Here is a 20721-nt window from a genome sequence, read left to right on the forward strand (position 1 = left end):
TTGGACATTCGGTGATGTTTTTAATATACTATGCACGGTTGATGTGAAATACTTCCCATTCGATAAGCAGAGTTGCACGGTTAGTATTCTTGCGTGGTATTACAGACGTGAGGAAATGTCATTATATGCACAGACTAGTCAATTGATAAATGAAGAATTAACATCAGAGAGTGCACAATGGGATATCAATGTCGACGAAAGCACAGTAAAAAATAACACTAAAGATTCACCCGGTCCACCAGAAGTTCAGTTTAATCTGTCCATTACCAGACGGCACGGGTTCTACATTGTCTACATCATAGTACCAGTCATGCTCCTGAGTGTCATCAACACACTCGTGTTCTTAATGCCAGTGACCTGCGGAGAAAGAATGTCAGTTTCCGTGACTGTATGCCTTTCGTTCGTTATTTTCATGGACACTATTAACAACAACGTTCCCGAGAGTTCTAGCCCTATGGCCGAGCTTTATAAGTACGTGTTATCGCTACTTGTTCAAAGCGCAATAACCATATTTTTATGCGTTATATCTCTCGTACTTTTCAGTTGTAAAGGTGATGTTCCATTGTGTGTACAATGCGTTGTGAAGACGCTACGATTCAAATATAGTTCGTCGTGGCGTTGCTGTAAACGAAAGGTTGTCGTTATGCGAGTAACACCAGACATCAATTATTCGACCGACATGCTAAATTGCAATGATAGCATATCAAAGGTAGATGCATTTGGCGAAATCGCAGATGATATAATAGACTGGGAATACGTTAGTCGAACATTTGATATTTATGCCGGTGTGATTGTACTTTCACTATTTGTGACACTATCTGTCTATACTTTTGTTACTATTTGCATTAGTTAGGCAACAAATCATCATCTTCTAGTCAGTTGTCTATAACATAAAACATTGCGTTTATATACAGACATTACAAGATACAATTTATTGTCGACGAAATTATTGAAGACGAAAGTACTTTACTGGACCATTAGACTCAATTTCATATGACTGAGGAAACGTTTACTTGTCACAACTTGTGTGACTAGTGGATTTCTATGCACATCTTTCTCGTAATATCCGGTTAAGAAACATATAAACGTGTGAAAGAAAACTAGCAATCGAACTGTTTAACCCATTTGTGCCTAGCGTCTAGAAAAAGGCCTTGGCAAACAGCGTAAACCCAGATGAGACGCCGCATGATGCGGCGTCTCATCAGGGTCTGCGCTGTTTGCTTACAGGAATTTCTGTAAGAAATATGCTAAATATAGAAATAAATATACTAGACTTCCCTTATTTTGGAAATATTTGATCCAATTTAGAAGGATGGGAGAGCCCACTAGGCATAAATGGGTTAATTCAAGATGGCCATTTATAGCTCTCCAACAGCATACAATTTCGAGATTTAACTTGCAAATACTTTATTGTATTCAATTTTACTTTGCCTATTATTCGACATTTACTAACTACATTGCTTCTGTTGCACATGTAGATGCTTGCATTTAATATTGTATACATTTATGCGTGGTCTTGATTAAAATTATTCTACTCTTCGATGTAGAGTGAGTGTTCCTTGGATGAAACTAAGGCAACAACACCTTATTTAGTTATTCGATCAAATTTATCCCTTACTTTTGAGCGAGTGTAAATGAAAATGAAATAGTTTTATTCCATTTTCAATAAATAATAGGTGAACACAAAGCGCGGCATAATAAACGCTGTACATTTTTGAAAGTCTGCAATGTTTTGCTAATATTAAATGATTAACTCAAAATAAACTGTTCATGTCGTAAACATATTGGCTTAAACAAAATAAATAAGAAAAACAAATACTAAAACTCAACGCAACATGGACTAGCGTTTGAAATATTTGTTTTTAAATCTACAAGTAATAGGTGTAAATAGGACGCATATCTATTCAATTTATTTTGGCCTGATGATAAAAACACAGCCTGAATCAAGAACGTTGTTTTCGAAATGTAAATGTACATCAATTAATTTTGGCCTGATGATAAAAACACAGCCTGAATCAAGAACGTTGTTATTGAAATGTACATCCGTAATCTATAAATAAACACCTCAATTATTACTAGAAACTATATGTCGTACGGAATGAATCAGGGAAGACTTATTGTTAATTGTAATTGGAAAAAGAGAAAGTGCAACGAAATTTCTTTATTAAATTGACATCAATTCCTGATACGTGCGCATAGTGTGGATTCTGCCCCTTACACACACACAGCAAAATCCATCGATTAGTTTATAAAATCTTGATTTGAAGGTGATGATTTTAGCACTTTGTAAAAACGTAGATTTCAGCGTTTTTTAAATATATGTATGGGCTACAAGCAGTTGTTGCTTTTTTCTGAATACCATATGTCACTGTTTTTATAAGATAAAAATCAATATTTGTTTGATGTTTTAAATATTACTGGTAAATTATTCTTTAAATTTGCAAAATTTAACAGTAGTATATATGCATGCATAATGTTGTTGAAATGTTCTTTAACTCATTAATTGTTAACACAAGGAAAAAATAAACTAGTTACACAAACTTATTTATTTGAAATACATCAAAACAGTTTATTTAAATCTCTTGCTCGGCTCGAACGCTTTTCTTCAGTTACCTACAACGAGAATGTTTTGTAGAAAGCTGTAAATTGACAACGATCGTTTCATAGATGATACAATGAATACAAAATGAAATATAATTATATTGTAACATCACACTTTAGGGTAGTAAACTATGCACCATTTGCGGCAGCATATTTTGATTCGTGTTTCGGGTTGTCTAAGACTATGTCCAAGGATTGAACAAAATAATTGGATAATCAACCATTTCTAATCATTCATTATGTTACTTTTAATCCAAAACATCGTCAGTTCTGCCCTCGATTGACACGTCTTAAAGGGCTAATTGTCAAATAAAACATAAGTCAATGCTGTCACTAGCTCCGACTTATCAGAGCCTCCTCGCATTATAGTTTCCGACCAGTCAACCTAAAAAAGTTGATCCGACCAAAGCCAAAAGGCTGAGGTTCGTTAACGTTTGAAAGCAAAACTGAACAGTTTCAAAATGCACGAAGGCTCTCGATTGGTTGAACTATTTTCTATCTAATACCGCACATGTGTAAGTGTGCATTTTATTATAAAGTGACAATATATCGCAGACAAATAGTGAGTAGCTTTGAGTAAGAAAGATACTTCTGACAGACTAGAACGTCGACGAGACGACACTGTGTTCAATACTTGATTAAGATTACATACCACTACAGGCACTAGAGCTGTGCGGTCACTACCGCAAAGCAAAACCCGGAGCCGACGGAAACTTTTCGACACGCTAAAATATTTTTGTCAATTAGCCTAAATAACGGACATTGGACGTTCATTTGCACGGACACAGGTGTAAGGTATATTATAGTTCGTTATACCATGAGCCACCCAGTCGACCCGGAAGCCTTTACTGACGGTAGATCCGTCAGCTTTGAACATTACGAACGCTTGGTTGCCAGGAACATTGAACGGTGTTGGGGCAGTTGTTCCGCAGAATGGGCCTACCGATTAAATAAACATACATCTAGATAATTTTGGAGTGCTTCCAAATACTTATGTATGATATCTTTAAAAAGAAACTTTGATTCGTACAAATATATCAAACATGATTTAATACAGTTTTATATGGAGAAAGATGATCGACGAAATTGAGGGAATATATATGTGTATTGCATTTACGCCATTGTGTTAATTGTCGAAAAGCAAAGATATTTGTTCTGTATCATTTTCTATTTTTCTCTATACGAATTTTAAAATGATGACACAAAATAATTGAATAATTCGATAATGTGTCCGAACTTACCATAGTTGCCTTGGTTATCAAGCACATTTACCATATGTATAACCATTACTACTATTTTTGTTACCATTTAGTCAATGACTCGCACGCTTTTAACGTTTGCGCAATAAATCATGGTTTTATCGTACTCTAAGCTTTGGCGCCATCAGACGATATCAGTATGTAGTAATAAATAATACCATAAGCATTGGCGTTATCGGTAGTTATCAGAATGTAATCATAAATAATAACTTTCCATGCTTATCAGCTTGGGTGTCATCAGTTAATACCAGTATGTAGTCATGAATAATTATTGACCATGCTTATTATAAATTTTGTAATAAGTTATTATCAGTATGTAATTATAAAAATAACTTACCATGCTTATTAGCATTGGCGTCATCAGTTGTTATCTTTATGTAATCGTATTGGCATGTGTCGTCATCTTCGACATCGAAACTATTGTCAAACTTGAAATGAATACTCTGTAAAAGACGTAAATGCAAGAACACTTCAATCGAACAGTACTCTGTGTATTAATTGTTTGTTGGTGCTTGAATCGTCTGTATATAAACATAGCATGTCGCATTATTTCTCATAACTGTAATATATTACATAGAGGCACCATCTTGTGTATACACATTATTTACAAAAACAGAAAAAGAATGATATCCTCCAAACATGTTTTTTTTTTCGTTTTTAATACCACATCAAAGAGGGCGGCATATTGTAGTCGCAATGTCAGTCTGTATGTCTATGCTTCTGGGTCAAGCTTCCTGTCTCATCCAACACTTTGCCGTATATTGATGCATTTTGAAATAACTTTCAGACACAAGTATCAACAACTATGAAGCGACGTGTCGTTATCGCATTTAACACCCGTAGCTCTACCTCAAAGGTCAAGGTCACACTTAGAGGTCAAAGGTTAAATTTGGATATAAAAAGCTTGAGCTTTCCAATCAAAATCATTTCTTTGCCATAAAGTGAGAAATATTGTAACACAATTACCACAAATGCCCGCCATCACAATACGACGAGTCGCGTGAAACAACCTTTTTTTTCCAAAGATCAAGATCACGCTAAGAAGTCAATAAATAGGACAATCTCTTAGCGGAAAAATAACATGAAAGAGGTATATTGTTTTAATGAACGCACAGTGGTGGATGCATCGGCGATGATATGGTAGATGCACAGAACGTCATTCGGGTAGTTTGATGGATAATTCGGACTCTTTATTGTTCCTGCTGTTCCAGTAAGGTCTGTGTTGCCACAGGCGGCTTGGACTTCAACAGAAACAATTTTACATCTCATGGTTTTGTTACAACTTTTATTTTTCGTTGCATGTATTTAAAATATTTTTCTCTTAAAGTATAAACGGTAAGATTTAAATTATTTAGCACAATTATTAACATCTATTAATATTATGACTTTTATTTCCACGAAGCGGAACCTTTGATATATACCTCAGTGTTTCATTGAACACCAGAATATGTTAGCCACGTCTTTGAACATTTTCTGATAACAATTTATGGCTTCCTGTGCCGTAATACAAGTCATGGTTGTTATATGAACGTACCTGGTGAATGCGTTCTGCAGGTCGTTACTTTCTCATCCGCGCCGTCCCCGCAGTCATCATCTCCGTCACAGAGCCAGTCCCTGTCAATGCAGCTGTCGTCAGGACACGTAAACTCATCCGCAGCACATGCTGTTCAAATGAGAGCATTCATAAGCAAAGTTAATGTTAATATGTTTGGAAACATTTATGTCAATGTCACAGTAGAAACTGTATAAGGAAAACACTAGAAACAACTTAAGACTAAAGAGAAAAGAAAATTGTTTGTTAGAAAGTGTTTTGTATCTTGTTATACGAATACTCAACAAATATTTTTTTAGTCCTTACAACGAACCATTTGAGTTAATTAGTCTGAGACATAAACATATGAGGTAAAATCGCAATCGAAAGTGAATACAAAATCGTCCGGCAATACAGGTCCCACCTCCAGAACCACCATTTGTTCCACTGCCACCACCAGCGGGGCAGTTCTGTTCATCGCTATCGTCCAAACAGTCATCATCTCCATCGCATTTATAGGTAGTTGAGATGCAGCGACCGTTGGTACAAGCAAATTGGTTGTCCAGACACGAATCTGATGAAAAGATATTGTGAGAAGAAACAAATGCATCAAAATGCCACTTCATTTACTCGGAACATTTGCGAATAGGTATCTATTCTATTACTGCCGCATTACTGATCGGAGAACAATTCGTGGTATAATGTTTAGCCTTTTGTAATAGGAACCATGCGTATTTTTATAATCAAGTATGTATAAAGAGTGTGATGCATATTATGTTTGTTTACCAAAGTACAACCTGAAAACAATTGCCGTTTAGTTACTTCCGTATTATTGCTTAAATAGGAATATTAGTTGCATAGTTGACAGTCAAACTTACGGATAACTTCGGTGGTAAAGTTGTAGAAGAAGACGAAGCCGGTTTGTTGTTGGTTATCATCGGTTACAAAGATGAGTGTTAGGTATCTTTGCGTGGACGAGATCGGTTTGAACACGCTTCCACAAAACTTGCCAAGACTTGGGGCGTTGACGCTGTCACCGTCGAAAAGTTCCACGTAGTCGTAACCGCATCTGTTAAAAATGTGATCTTAGATGCACAGAGAAATTTCTTTCTTTATATCATAACTATTATTTACCAGTGATAAAAAAGAAGAACATTAACCTCTATTTCTTAATTTAATACAGTTATAATATTAACAAAGTACACAATTAAATACGCCTTGTTTGTTTAAACCCCGATGTTTAAATATGTTTTTAGCAGGCCTTGACGTCAATTTTAATCGTGGTGTTAAACTATTTGTTTCTGTAGTGTTGTTTCTGTTGTAAATATAAGGGTGTATTCGGTTATAAACTAAGATCCTATAAATGTCTCTCTTCTGACCAATCACGTGTATTTTCATAAACAATATTAAATATGCAAAGGCGTATGAAAGACCTACGATGGGTCAGCCTCAACGTCGAAATCCTTGGCAACCAGTTCCACGTTCTGACCTTCCGGTGCCTGTACACGCCAGATGCAGTTCATGTTCTTGCCGTAGTTGTGGCTATTGTTGAATCCACCATGACTGGAGATCTGTCCAAAGTTTGTCGTCAAAAATAACTGCGAACCACACTCCACTGCCCTGTCAACTGAATTGTTAGCAAAGGTTTTAATAACTAGTACTAGGTTTATGTTTGAAAGAAAAAATAATACAATTATGTTCAATCTGCATTTATCTGTAATCGCAAATAAGCGTTTTGAATTCGGATGGTGATCTGTCTTTCATAAAATACGTGTGGTATAAATAAGAATGTATCTACTGATAATATTTAAGACATTTTAGTATTCCTTTATAATTATGTTTATGTTATGAAACAATTTTGTATTGATTATTGGTAAATAAAAACAACTAAACGTTGTCTTTTTGTCTATAGGAAAGTATGCCATTGTAGTTTTTAAAAGTTAAAAATACCCAAATATAAAACCGTTATTCAAGGGTTGCGATATGAGTTGTACCGTTTAATCTATTTATCAATTTTCATTGGCAATAGTTTTGAGAATCTTATAAATAAATATACACGGATTGAATAAGTACTTACTGAAAATAGAAAATTTTCCATGGATTTTATAAAACAAAATGTTAACAGTTTACTATTTAAATACAATTTAACAATAAAAGTTACCTCGGTCAGCTGGTAAAGCCCCGGAAACAGCTAACAAGCCATACAGTGCAAACACAAACATTCTGACTGTCGTTCAGAGATGAATACAATGCAATGCGTGTCATCAAAGACAGATGGTGCACCACACTGTGGACACATACGTCTAGTTCTAATGTTCTATTAAGATAAGAGTCGGTATGACGTACGTTATATAAATAACTCGAACAAAAATGTGCTTTACTATAATAACGCAGTTTTTAATAACTTAATACTATATTTAAAGTCAATTTAAACTTGGCGAAGCATTTTACGTTTATCATAATGTAGACAACTATGTCAAACGAAATAAGTCAAAACCCACAAGAAGACTGTTATGTTTGAAATGATGATCATTTCAGTGATAGTATTCCATTTAAATTCTGATGGTTGACTGATGCGTGTATGTTTACTATTCGCACTGTCGTTCAACATGGCCGGATCATCAATGATCACCGTTGGCAGAAAATACCACGGTAGATACAATTCTACATGGGCCCAAAGTGTTTGGAATCCTCAGTTTTACGCTGTTTAGCATAAGGCTATTGCAAACCTTTTTGTGTTTATGTTTACAATGCTCTGATAACTACATCAAGTATAACTGATGTATAAAATACATTAATGATTGAAACGTACCGGTATTATCGATCTGCTGATCGTTACTATATATGATGCTGGGATATATCAGCCAAATGTAACTATTCATTGCAACAAAGACATAACACGTCCACTAATTACAAGGACATACGTGCTTCTACTGAATATTCAGATCAGAAAACCGACTTAAGCCTCTCATCCATTTCAAACAGTTTGCATAAAAACGCAAGCATGATTATCTGCGTTTTGGAGACAGTTTAAATATAGGCACACATACGACGAAATTTAAATTTTACTTCAACGTATATCGTTGGAACAAAATATTGCAAGCAGTCCATATAAACCACAGTTATTTGCCGAATATCGGACAGTGCTGTGTGTTTTCATCCGTACCGTCCCCATAATCGTCATCACCATCACATAGCCAGTCTTTGTCTATGCAGCTACCATCGGGACATTTGAACTTATCCGCCGCACACCTTCCAGTGCCTGCTATATAGTACAAGGGGGAACAATGCACACATTACTCTGTTTGTATTCATCGTACAGCATATAATGTATAAATATATGTATTTGATTTGCAAACAATGGTTGTTTCTCAATCTTCATCTGTCGTTCCAGGCTATGTATAAACAAGATAAAAATTGGTATTTGTTTCCTGTGTTTCATGTTGACAATAACATCTTTTATTTATATTAAAATACAATTAACAATGCTATTATTGATTTTAGTTGATTCCGATACGAACATTTCAAAAGAATCGTTTAACGGTCAGTTTGTGTTGGCCAAGAAAGGATGTCGTTGGATGTATTTGCACGTCAAAAATAGATGTTATATACCGGTAGTCTCGATATTTACACCGCACAAGTAGCATACAATAGAGTAAGATAATTTGATTTAAAAAAGGTATTACGATAATTTAATGTATGAATTTAAAATGAAGGTTTCTACTTTTTCCGACACGTTTGATTACAACACTGCATCAACGTACATATAAAGTATGATATATAGCACAAAATATAATGCAACCATAGATGTAGGAAGGCGCATATGCTACACATACATAGAAATCTAAATAATAAAAGTAAAATTCAAGTATAATTTCACTTGCCTGAGTTGGAAAAAACACATTTGAAAATAGCAAAAAAAATATAGACAGTTACAACAGAAAACAACAGATGACATTTCCAGTAAGTATACACAATAAAAGTAATGAAAATGGCATAGAACGACACTTAAGTAACGGTACGGTATATTAATATATGCAACAAGATATTAAACTACAGCAATACAGTTTCTATTCTTCATATTACATTTTACGAATAGAAAATGCATACAACATATGTCAACTAGTAAAATCGCATTAGAATTTACAATAATTAGCATTTCATTAAAAAAAATATGCATGACATGTCATATTCCTTACAATATTTTATATCCGATGAAGACATTATATGAATGTAGAGTTTCAAATGACTAAATATAATGAGGGATACAACTTACCTCCCCCTCCTCCTCCTACTCCTCTCGCTGGACAGTTCTGTTCATCACTGTCATCCAAACAGTCATCGTCTCCATCGCATTTGTAGCTGTCGTCGATGCAGCGACCATTGGTACATTTAAACTGGCTGTTAAGGCACTGATCTGAAAATTGCACCGTTTCATTCGGAAATATATATACAACGGGGCAGGCATTTCGGAATATATTCTATTATATTGTTTATGTTTTAAACAAGAAACAGTGTAAATTATGAATTGCGACTCAAACTGAATTTACAAGTGGTGCACATGATAGTGTTCCGATTACTCCTATTAACACGTGTAAACGATAACATAATTGTTAACCCATAAGCTAGTGCAACAAAAATGAACAAAAAACTCAACAAACTATTTTATCGTTTAAGTTGATTATTCAAAGTTCTAGCTAACAACTGCATTACTAGTATAATTATCGCAAATAAATAGTTCCTCACACATGACTGAAATAAATTGTAATTGTTAGCAACATGTGTAAATAAAAACTAATAGGTAAAGATTACCTCTGTCTAACACTTACGAATTACTTGAGAGGTAAAGTTGTAGAACATGGTGAAGCCGGTGTGTTGGTCGCTGTCGTCAGTAATAAAGTTGATTGTCATATATCTCTGATTGGAGGTGATCGGATTGAACATCGCTGCCATAGAACTTGCCAAGACTCGGAGCATTGATGCTGTCACCGTCGAAAAGTTCCACGAAGTCATACGAACAGCTAAGATGAAATTAACATATCGCCATGGAAGTCGCTAAAAACATTTTAATTAAAACGTAATCTCCACCGTATTGTTTTCAAAAGAAAACCAAGAAAGGTTTTAGCAAAATAGAATTATACAAACGTGAAGCTCATTTCGTTTAACGTATTATTCGCCTAGTAAGATAACTACACAACGTATAAGTACTATATAGAACTAAATTGATTGAATAATATATCAATGACGTACGAAGGATCAGACTCTAGGTTGAAAGACTTGGCAACAAGTTCAACTTTCAGGCCTTCTGGCGCTTGCATTCGCCAGATGCAATTGAGGTTCTTTCCATAATTGTCACCATTATTCATTCCGGTATGACTGGAGAACTGCCAAATGTTGTCAGTCAGAAATAATTGCGAATCACACTCAAAAGCTCTGAAAGCTTCAACACAAACAGGACATTACATAAAACGATGCTCTAATGAAACAAATCACGAATGCATGCAACGTAATGCGCTGAAATAACGAGACAGACAACTCATATAATTGTTCATTGAAACATTTTAGTATACACAACACAAGTACACACACTATTCCAGTGACATCATATTATAGTCAGACAATACTGCATACGGACAGGACCACTAGAGGAACCTGTCAGCAAATAACCTCGATGTCTTATGCTGTATCTGGTATTCCAACTTCTACTCAGCTGAAAATGGTTAAATAAACACAATTCAGGGACACAATACATACCAAAAGCTCTCACATGTTATTTGTAAACAGTAAATACATTGCCGTCTATCAATTGTATACACGTCTTAATTGCGGACTTGAGATTTTTTTTACATTACACAATTTATCTTATGTCCTTGCATGGGTGTCCACTCCTTTAAGATAAAACTTTGAAGACGAGTCTATCGTTATGATAAGGACCCCACTTCGATCCAGCTAGACATTTACAAGAAATAAAACATGTTCGTTTATTGCGATATAAATCAACTTTGGTGTGCACCGAAGATACTTTGTCAGTTACAACAATACACGATTTACATGGTCGGTTTCATAATCAAGGAAAATACTGTTACATAGAGAGATCTAGAAAAAATAGTTTGAACGATACAAATAGGACGCCTAAGTTTTATGAGGAATTAAATGACACTTTGATATGTGTAAGATGTGTTTTGGATATGAATGACTGAGCTGATGCAATCATATTGACCTTAACTAAAATTTAGACCGCTATATGTACAACGTATTATCATAGTGGCAATTTGAAATATGTTCAACACTGTTGATTTATTACGTCGCATGCATCTACATATCAATCAAAACGGTTATAACAAATTCAGTAATTTTGTAAATAACATTATAGTATTTATTATTTTAATGTACGATATAGATTTAAACTAATCTCTGTTAGACGGTACTGCGCCGGTCAGGCCAAGAGTCATCAAAAATATTAATGCGTTCATTATGCCACCCTTTAGGGATCTTTTCACGGTTTGGTAAATTGACAAAATTGAGAAAAGTTGTTTCAGATTCGCAAATTTTCGGTTTAGTAATGATATTTGTGAGGAAATAGTATTACTGAACATTTGCCATGGTCTAATATAGCCATTATATGCATCTTTTGACGATTTAAAAACCTAAAAATTATAAAGCGTTGCAACGCGAAACGATTGAATAATTTGGAGAAGTATGTTGTTGTCGTTTTAATTTGCGAAACTACGCAGATTGCGTATATAAAGTATAAAATACGCATTTTTTATGCTTAGGATAGCTCAGTTGGCTAATGCGTTTTTTACTAAGGATTCCGGGGGTCACTGGTTCGAGTCCTGCTGCTGGCTACTTTGTTTCCTTTTTTAATTTTTATATTTTTGATTTTTACTGGAGCTTTTAAAATTTAAATGTTTACATTTATCAATATAAAGCCACTTGAATAAGTCTACGATTAAAATGACGATCGGCAATTTACAACTAAATAAAACAGACACGTGTCACATTGGACCGAGCATCGAATTTGGGTCAGTTCTAAATCGTCAATAGATAAGCATCGAAGTAGGGCATTGTATGCTGATAACAATATTAAACGCTTGAGAATTCAGCTAAATAAGACGGGACAGCGATGATTCTGCACGTCCTTAGATATTGACGTCATTTGCTATTTTGAAATATTAATAAAAAAACGTTGAAATAATGATTGATTTAGGCATACCTGATTAATGTAATTTTTGGGTAGAAATTTGAAAGTTTTACAGTGATTTATACTTTTTCATTTTTAGTTTAGTCATATTTAGTCATAGAAAGTTTAATAGAACAAAACTGACAATTGACTTTTCCACTTTTCTTTATATTGTCCAATTATTATTAGTTGTAGGATTTTAAAATAGGAATCGTGTTTTATTTCTAACAATAACCATTAAGTCGCACAGGAGCAATGTACATGTATCTATTAAAAAGGTCATATCCGCGAAATACAAATCTGTGCAACATACAATAATGAACACGCTGATGTCATATTAAACTTCCAATTTTCATGATGTCCTTAATGTCTGTTTAATTGTAATTTGGTTCGCTATAAAGTTTTATCTAACATAGATAGCTTATATTTTGAAAGTCTATACAATAAATTAATATTACGCTTTCACATTATTGTTGAAGTTGAACTTAAAGCGGGTATATACGATTTTGTCAAATATTTATGAATTTATATAAACTGTGTAAAAAACTTATTATATATATATTTCAATATAAATTAAAATAAAAGTTAAGAAGAACATGTGTCGATAAATGCGAAATAAGCCAGATATTAAATTCTGAAATTGAAAACGGCTGTACAGCCGAATTCGCCAGCATGTATACCATACATGTACGATGTGCATCTAAACTTACGAGGGGTGTTCCAGAAGTTTGTGGATTTTCGCTATAACTTTCATTTGGTAACATAAATGGACAAACAAATAACATGTTAAGAATATTTCGTCCTTTCCAAATATACTTTCCAAATATCATGGAAATACATAAAACAATAAATATATATCAGAGATTTAAACATGTGCACAATGCGCACACCGACGCACGTGTAACGTTTCTGTTTAACGTCAATGACGTTATGAAGTTAACAACTGTCAAATCTTTTCCACATAATCACCTCCAACGCGAATGCACTTAATGTGTCGGGAAATCCACTTGTCAAAAGTGTCTCTATACCAGTCAGCGTCAAAAGACGACACGATTCACTTTGCTGCAAGTGTAAGTTCCTGTTTACTTGCAAAACGAATACCGCGCAACTGTGATTTAACTTCCGGGAAGACGCGGAAGTCCATAGGGGCCAAATCCGGGCTGTAAGGAAGACTTAGGCGCTGTAACGTGAAATTTGCCGTAAATTCTGTTTATCAACGACATTTAAACCAAATTTAAATTCGCGTAACGCTCATACTTATAATAAAATACACTCGTGCGCCGCATGTCGTTACTGAGGTCTCTATGGCAACGCGTTTCAAACGCGCTTTATGGAATTCATGCATTTTTAGCTTATATCAAGTCCGTGATAATTGGTTTGTATAATATGTAAATTTCATTGACTTTTACCAGCAAACTAATAAGTTATAGCGAAAATCCATGAACTCATGGAACACTCCTCGTAGTTTAACGGTTAATAATACAAAGACGAATGCTTCGGTTATTGTAGGAAAATATGTACGTCACTATCGGCTCGGGGCGCTAATTTGTCTTTGCTGCATTTTATGAAATTCGGCTTTAATGTATAATTTTTCTTGCCTATTTTGTGTTATTGTAACATATTTTATCAATATATTACAATTAAACACAAAAAAATCGTATATACCCGCTTTAAGAGACTATAATCAACCTTTTTACAATATTATTCAGGTTTAAAAGCGTATATTGACAAGGGCGATAAGTCTTAATACAAGCATAAGAGGAAACATGATTCTCTACCTTCGATTAAGAAAGCGAGTATTAACTATGGTGTGTCAAACGTTGCGAAATTCAATGTTTCCATATGTATGTGGTATATTTGTATATATATGTTGTATATTTTCATTTGTGTGTGGTATAATTGCATATATATGCTGTATATTTCCATTTGTGTGTGGTATAATTGCATATATATGTTGTATAAACTCATATATATATATATATATATATATATATATATATATATATATATATATATATATATATATATATATATATATATATATATATATATATATATATGGTAAAATCCGATATATTTTTGCATTACAAATATATGTTGTATAATTTTATATTTATGTTTGATATTTTCATATATATGTTCTAAAAGTTCATATATGTATGCAATATTTTGATATATATGTGGTATAATTCTGATAAATGTGTTGTATAATTTTCAAAATATGTGTGTGGTATAAATTCCATATATTTGTGGTAATATTTTCATAAATATGTCCTATAATTTGCATGCTGTGAAATATTTTAACGGGTATGACTAAACAATGGGATATGGCTTTTTCGAGCGTTAAGTGCGTTCATCAAACATCATGGCCGACAAAGACATGTGAGTAAAATGATTACGCATTTGGTTTCAAATTCTGAGTCTCCAAAGGCAAACAAATATTAAGTTTTGGAGCATTACAACAGTATGAATGTGCATATTTATTATCCTGCAAATATTTGTAATATTATGGTGTTCTTTCATTTTGTTTGAGCAGTATCTATTAATTCGGATATGCACACTTTGGCTTATGTTTTTATCATGAAAGACGGTGGTTTAACAAATGCCATTTCCTGTAATTTCATCTTCTTCCAATATTTTATTGATATAATCTGGAGTATCATCGATTTTAAAGCATGATTTTGCCATTTGTTTAAGAAGTCTCTTTAAGCTTAACTGTATTTTCCGTACATTTGTTGTCAAAGTATTGATGGAGAGGAGAATCATATCATATCATCAGCAACCCATTGTAGAGGCCCTGAATTCAGATGGTATGCTTAAACTTATAATATTTGTAACTTGAAAAAAAAGCAACGCAATTATTATGTCAAATTTTTGAATTAATAAGTGTGATTATTGTTAATCAGTTACCAATACTTCAATTTCCATTTTATTAATGTCAAATAAAATATACCTTACCACCTAACTGACGCGCGATTGGTCATTGTCCGCTCGGTTACTAGTTACGTGTACATTGGGTACATGTAAGTATTCTTACTGAGGCAAGGTTTGTCATTCACATTTTTCTTATCTCTTTACATTCAAATGAAACTTGCAAATGTGATTGATTACATGTTTAATGATAATAAGGGATTCAAATATACAAAAATGTTCATGTCCTTGTATTTTTTTCAGATAGTTTATCGCGAAAAAAGTGATTGATTTGTTTTAATTTCAAAGTAAACGTGATGTTGTCATTTCTTAAAATACTTAATGTTTTGTAATTGGTAAGATATTAGGTAAGCCGCACATGCGCATATATCACAAACACTTGCTTCACTTTCTGAAGAAGCACAGAGGTCAGGAGGCATCTAATGCATACAATTATTTGCGGACCTATTTTATGACTATAATTATCGTGTGTGTAAACAATGTTTACCAATACTGTACATGAATTGATTTTGAACTTAGTTAATTCTTTGTTCATTTTAAAGGCAAGCCTCTACATTTAAAATTATTTGAAAATTAAACATCACAATGGAAATTGCCATATTGCAATGTATAAAAAAATCCTATAGCTGCTGTATTTTATTTATTTTGTATTGCAAGGAAGACAAGTGCTGGTACTCCTAGTGATGATGGTGTTGGGGGAGGTAGGCTGTTGGTGATGATGATTGTGATTATGATAAGGATTGTAATGCTGATACGGATAATTCTGATGATGATAATGGTGACCATGAACGGATAATTATATGCCCACAAACGAAGTTTAGTGGGGTATATAGGACTGAGCTTGTCTGTCTGTCAGTCGGTCTGTCTGTCGGTCCGTATTAAGTGTCCGCTCTCTAATTCAGGTTGTTTTCATCCGATCTTCACCAAACATGGTCAGATGTTGTATCAAGATGATGTTGAGGTCAAGTTTGAATATGGGTCATGCCGGGTCAAAAACTAGGTCATGGGGTAACTTAGTGCGTTTTAAACATTCAGCATGGTGTCCGCTCTCAAATCGAAGTAGTTTTCATCCGAGCTTTACCACACTTGGTCAGGAGTTGTATCTCGATGATGTTTAGGAAAAATTCGAACATAGGCCATGCCGGGTCAAAAGCTAGGTCATGGGGTCACTTAGTGCGTTTTTAACATTGAGCATGATGTCCGCTGTTTTATGTGAAGACAACATGCAAAATATTCTGTGTCAATGCGGCATGAGGGGGTAATCGTTACGTCTGTGACAAAGCTCTAGTTTATGATGTTTATGATAGTTGTGAGGAAGATGATAGTGATGGTAGGATGGTGAAGATGGTGACAATGATGATGGTGATTGTGGTAATTATGATCATAGCAATAATACTTATGCTTAAGATAATTGATGATGTTGATGATCGTTATGATGATGCATAATTTGGTGGTTGAATTAAGGGTACATGTATTGCTGACAAGGATCATTATTTTATTAATTTTTTTTTCCTGTTTAAATGCTTTTATTCATTCATAATATATACATATACATATACATACAATTACAATGGCATGTTCGTTCATATACTTAAATTACCATATGTAATGTGTTTTCGCTATATTAATACAATCATTACTCAAGCTGAATTAGGATCGTTACTTCCTTCAACCTTTTTACCTTTTTTACTTAACTTAAATAATTATATATGTATAGCCCAATAATATTAAGTGTTAATTCTTAAACAAGAAAAGGATCAGATTTACAACAACTATGGCTACAGTGTTCAAAGAGATAAAACATAGTACATTTGCTAGTGTCGTTAAAAATTGACCTTTTTAACAAAGTTTGATTTTACAATTTTAGTGCAGATTACAACACAATTGATATAAACTTTATGATCAAATTGCAAACAACATAGTAATACAAGAAAAGAGTCAGATTTACAACTACTATGGTTACAGTGTTCAAAAATAAAATAAAACCTAGTACATTTGCTAGTGTCATTAAAAATGGACCTTTTTAACAAAGTTTGATTTTACACTTGGAGTGCAGTTTACAACACTATCAATATAAACGTTATGATCAATATGCAAACAACATAGTGACACTTGATTAAGAAAACACATTTTGCAGGTTTCATATATAATACGAGTTAATAACAGTTATTTTTGTTATTCATGCATTTATGAATTACATATTAATCTTATAACTATCCAAAAAATCCTTTATTTGATGCATTTGTTGTGTTTTCATATATATTTAAAGATAATTTTAGGCTAGCCTTAAATCCCTGAAAATGTGGAATTACTTCTTTCCTTTTGCATTCAAAAATGTACTTTTTAACTTCCATGATAAGAATAAAGCAGTTGTCATTTACGTTTGTATCACCAAGAAGGAACATTTTGCTGTTTATTACTATTCGTATATTTGAGTTTTTTAAGCTATACGAGATATCTTTAATAAGTATTTTTACTGTGTTACAATCCCAGAATAAATGGGTAATTGATTCTTCTGACATTTTGCAGAAAGTGCATGTTTTACTATCGGACAAGCTCATTTTAAAAAGGAGTGAGTTTGTTCCCAATATCATTATAATGATGAATATGGGTGACCACGAGCGGATGATGATTGATGCTGCTGTTGATGTTGACAAAAATGAGGATTTATGATGGTGATGATGAAATTCATTGAGTTAATTTCCTACTTTGTATTTATAAAACAAATACATTTTTAGGAATGATCATTATATCACACATTTAACCTGTAATGTTTTATAAATTAAATCTTATTGTTACAACATAATAAACTCATGCAAAATCTTATGACCAACCTCCAAAAGTGCAGCTTTCTAAAACGCAACATAGAAGCTGGCCTATCATGCTGTGAATGTTACCACACCCTTTCACAATGATTCTTAAAGGAATGGTCAAGGCCTGCTCAAAAGTGATCACAATTTGAAGTGTGTATGTAGGAAAGGGTTATGATATTTAACAGTTCGTTCTCTATTATTCACAATGTTTTAGTGTTTATGTCTTGCCATTATTTATAGATGTGTGTTAATTGTCATTGTTTTTAGATGCTGTAATTATACTCCCATTACCATTGGTAATGGAGGCTATATAGAAGTCACTTTTTTTCTGTCTGTTGGTCTGTCTCTAAATTTCATCTGATCTTCACCACACTTGGTCACAAGTTGTATCTACATGATGTGTAGGTCAAGTTTGCATATGGGTCATGCTTGGTCAAAAACTAGGTCACGGAGTCACTAAGTGCGTTTTAAACCGAACGTTTTTTCGGACCATAACTATGTCATTTATCGTTAGATTTTAAAATGACTTGGTACATTTGTTCACCATCATGGGACGGTGTGTCATGCGAAGAACGTCGATATCTCCAAGTTCAAGGTCACATTGGAGTTCAAAGGTCAAAAAGCTTGTCCGGACCATAACTATGTCATTTATCGTTAGATTTTAAAATGAATAGGTACATTTGTTCACCATCATGGGACGGTTTGTCGCTCAAAAGAATTATGTCGATATCTCCAAGGTCGAGGTCACACTTTGAGTTCAAAGGTTAAAAATGGCAATAAATGAGCTTGTCCGGGCCATAACTATGTCGTTTATTGTGAGATTGTAAAATCATTTGGCACATTTGTTCATTATCATTGGACATTGTGTCTTGCGAAAGAATAACGTCGATATCTCAAGGTCAAGGTCACACTTTGAGTTCAAAGGTCAAAAATGGCCATTAATGAGCTTGTCCTGGCGATAACTTTGTCGTTTATTGTGGGATTTTACAATCATTTGGCACATTTGTTCACCATCATTGGACAGTGTGTCGCGCGAAAGAATTACGTCGATATCTCCAAGGTCAAGGTCAAACTTTAAGTTCAAAGGTCAAAAATGGCCATAATGATCTTGTCCGGGCCATAACTATGTCATTCATTGTGAGATTTTAAGATTACTCGTTACATTTGTTCACAACCATTGGACGGTGTGTCATTTGAAAGAATTACGTTGATATCTCCAAGGTCAAGGATTGCACTTGGAGTTCAAAAGTCAAAAATGGCCATAAATGAGCTTGTCCGTCCATAACTATGTCATTCATTGTTAGATTTAAAAATGACTCTGTACATTAATTGTGTTCACAGTCATTGGACGGCAAGTCATGCGAAAGAATGCAAGAGTTCAAAGGTCAAAATGGCCATAAATGATAATTGCATAATTATTCTTAAACATCCCCATAAATTAGCTTCTCTTTTTTGTGAAGACAGCATGCAAAATATTCTGTGTCAATGCAGCAATGTGGGGGTATATGACACGTCTGTTACAAAGCTCTAGTTGTTTCCTGTACAGACCAGTGTTTTATCTATAGGCTTTATTAAACATTTGTTTTAATATTTTTTAGAGTCTCTGCCTGAGAACCAAAGACCAGAAAAAGATACTTCCAGTACTACATGGACAAGATCTCATACCCTGCTCCTTCTTGAACTGTACAAAGCAAATGTAGATAAGTTCAACAACCTCCTGTTGAAAAAAAAATTGTGGGAAGAACTGTGCAAATCTCTTAACAGTAAAGGTTACCATTTTAATATCAAGCAGGTTGAAGGGAGATGGAAGACCATCGTGGAATCTTATCGTCGAGCTTAAGACAGCAACAGAGCGACAGGAGCAAGGAGAACATCCTTTGAATTTAAAGCAGAATTGGACTATATTCTAGGGGAAAGGCATGATACTTATCCAGCATATACAGTTTCAAACTTAGAAAGTGCTTCTAGTTCATCAGCATGTTCAGGGGATTTGGAGGAAGACACTGACTCAGGTGAAGAACTCAATGTTAAAGATACAGTTGAACCGACAAGAAAAAGAAAAAGCTCTTCAAATCAAATATTGAAAATTTTGAAACAATATGGTGAAGAGGAGAAGCAGAGAGAACAAGCACGTTCAGATGTTGCTAAACAAATGCAGAATGAGAAAGTTGATAATTGAAAAATCTTATTGACATGATGAATCAGAAATAAAAACTTTAAGAATTTCAATACATACATAAAAAACTGGCCCCCGCAAACGATGTTGACAATTGGGTATATTGGAGTCACTCTCTCTGTCAGTTTGCTCGCTATTTGTTTGCTTATGTTTTAAGTTTGTGAAGTAAACCTCTAAATTTTGTTATGCGATTTTAATGAGGAAACTTAAAATATGTCATCATAAAA

At 33.9% G+C, this 20721-nt stretch overlaps 2 protein-coding genes across 2 annotated transcripts; both read right to left on the reverse strand.

Annotated features, from left to right (window-relative positions):
- Window positions 1-2531: 2531 nt before the first annotated feature.
- On the reverse strand, window positions 2532-7720 carry LOC127869015 (membrane frizzled-related protein-like). The gene is made up of 9 exons (XM_052411274.1): window positions 7553-7720; window positions 6829-7018; window positions 6270-6460; window positions 5816-5965; window positions 5395-5523; window positions 4974-5101; window positions 4198-4303; window positions 3418-3540; window positions 2532-2613 (listed from the first exon to the last, which is right to left on the reverse strand). Exons 1-9 carry the CDS (start codon window positions 7611-7613, stop codon window positions 2606-2608), a joined length of 1086 nt encoding a protein of 361 aa, XP_052267234.1. The 5' UTR covers window positions 7614-7720; the 3' UTR covers window positions 2532-2605.
- Window positions 7721-8444: 724 nt separating this feature from the next.
- On the reverse strand, window positions 8445-10810 carry LOC127869018 (very low-density lipoprotein receptor-like). The gene is made up of 4 exons (XM_052411277.1): window positions 10642-10810; window positions 10221-10412; window positions 9668-9808; window positions 8445-8653 (listed from the first exon to the last, which is right to left on the reverse strand). The coding sequence occupies exons 2-4, from the start codon at window positions 10402-10404 to the stop codon at window positions 8514-8516; spliced, it is 465 nt and encodes a 154-aa protein (XP_052267237.1). The 5' UTR covers window positions 10405-10412; window positions 10642-10810; the 3' UTR covers window positions 8445-8513.
- Between the last annotated feature and the right edge of the window lie 9911 nt (window positions 10811-20721).

Source organism: Dreissena polymorpha, chromosome 2, assembly GCF_020536995.1.
Source record: "Dreissena polymorpha isolate Duluth1 chromosome 2, UMN_Dpol_1.0, whole genome shotgun sequence".
Lineage (NCBI taxonomy): Eukaryota > Metazoa > Mollusca > Bivalvia > Myida > Dreissenidae > Dreissena > Dreissena polymorpha.

Excerpts from the sequence above, each read along its gene's own strand:
- LOC127869015 (XM_052411274.1), bottom strand. The coding sequence starts at position 7,613 with ATGTTTGTGTTTGCACTGTATGGCTTGTTAGCTGTTTCCGGGGCTTTA. Across the intron at positions 5,966-6,269 it reads CTTTACCACCGAAGTTATCC|ATTCGTGTCTGGACAACCAA; the intron begins GTAAGTTTGACT and ends TCTTTTCATCAG. Across the intron at positions 4,304-4,973 it reads TCGCCGATGCATCCACCACT|AGTATTCATTTCAAGTTTGA; the intron begins GTGCGTTCATTA and ends CGTCTTTTACAG.
- LOC127869018 (XM_052411277.1), bottom strand. The coding sequence starts at position 10,404 with ATGACTTCGTGGAACTTTTCGACGGTGACAGCATCAATGCTCCGAGTC. Across the intron at positions 9,809-10,220 it reads CTTTACCTCTCAAGTAATTC|ATCAGTGCCTTAACAGCCAG; the intron begins GTAAGTGTTAGA and ends TGCAATTTTCAG. Across the intron at positions 8,654-9,667 it reads AGTAGGAGGAGGAGGGGGAG|GCACTGGAAGGTGTGCGGCG; the intron begins GTAAGTTGTATC and ends ACTATATAGCAG.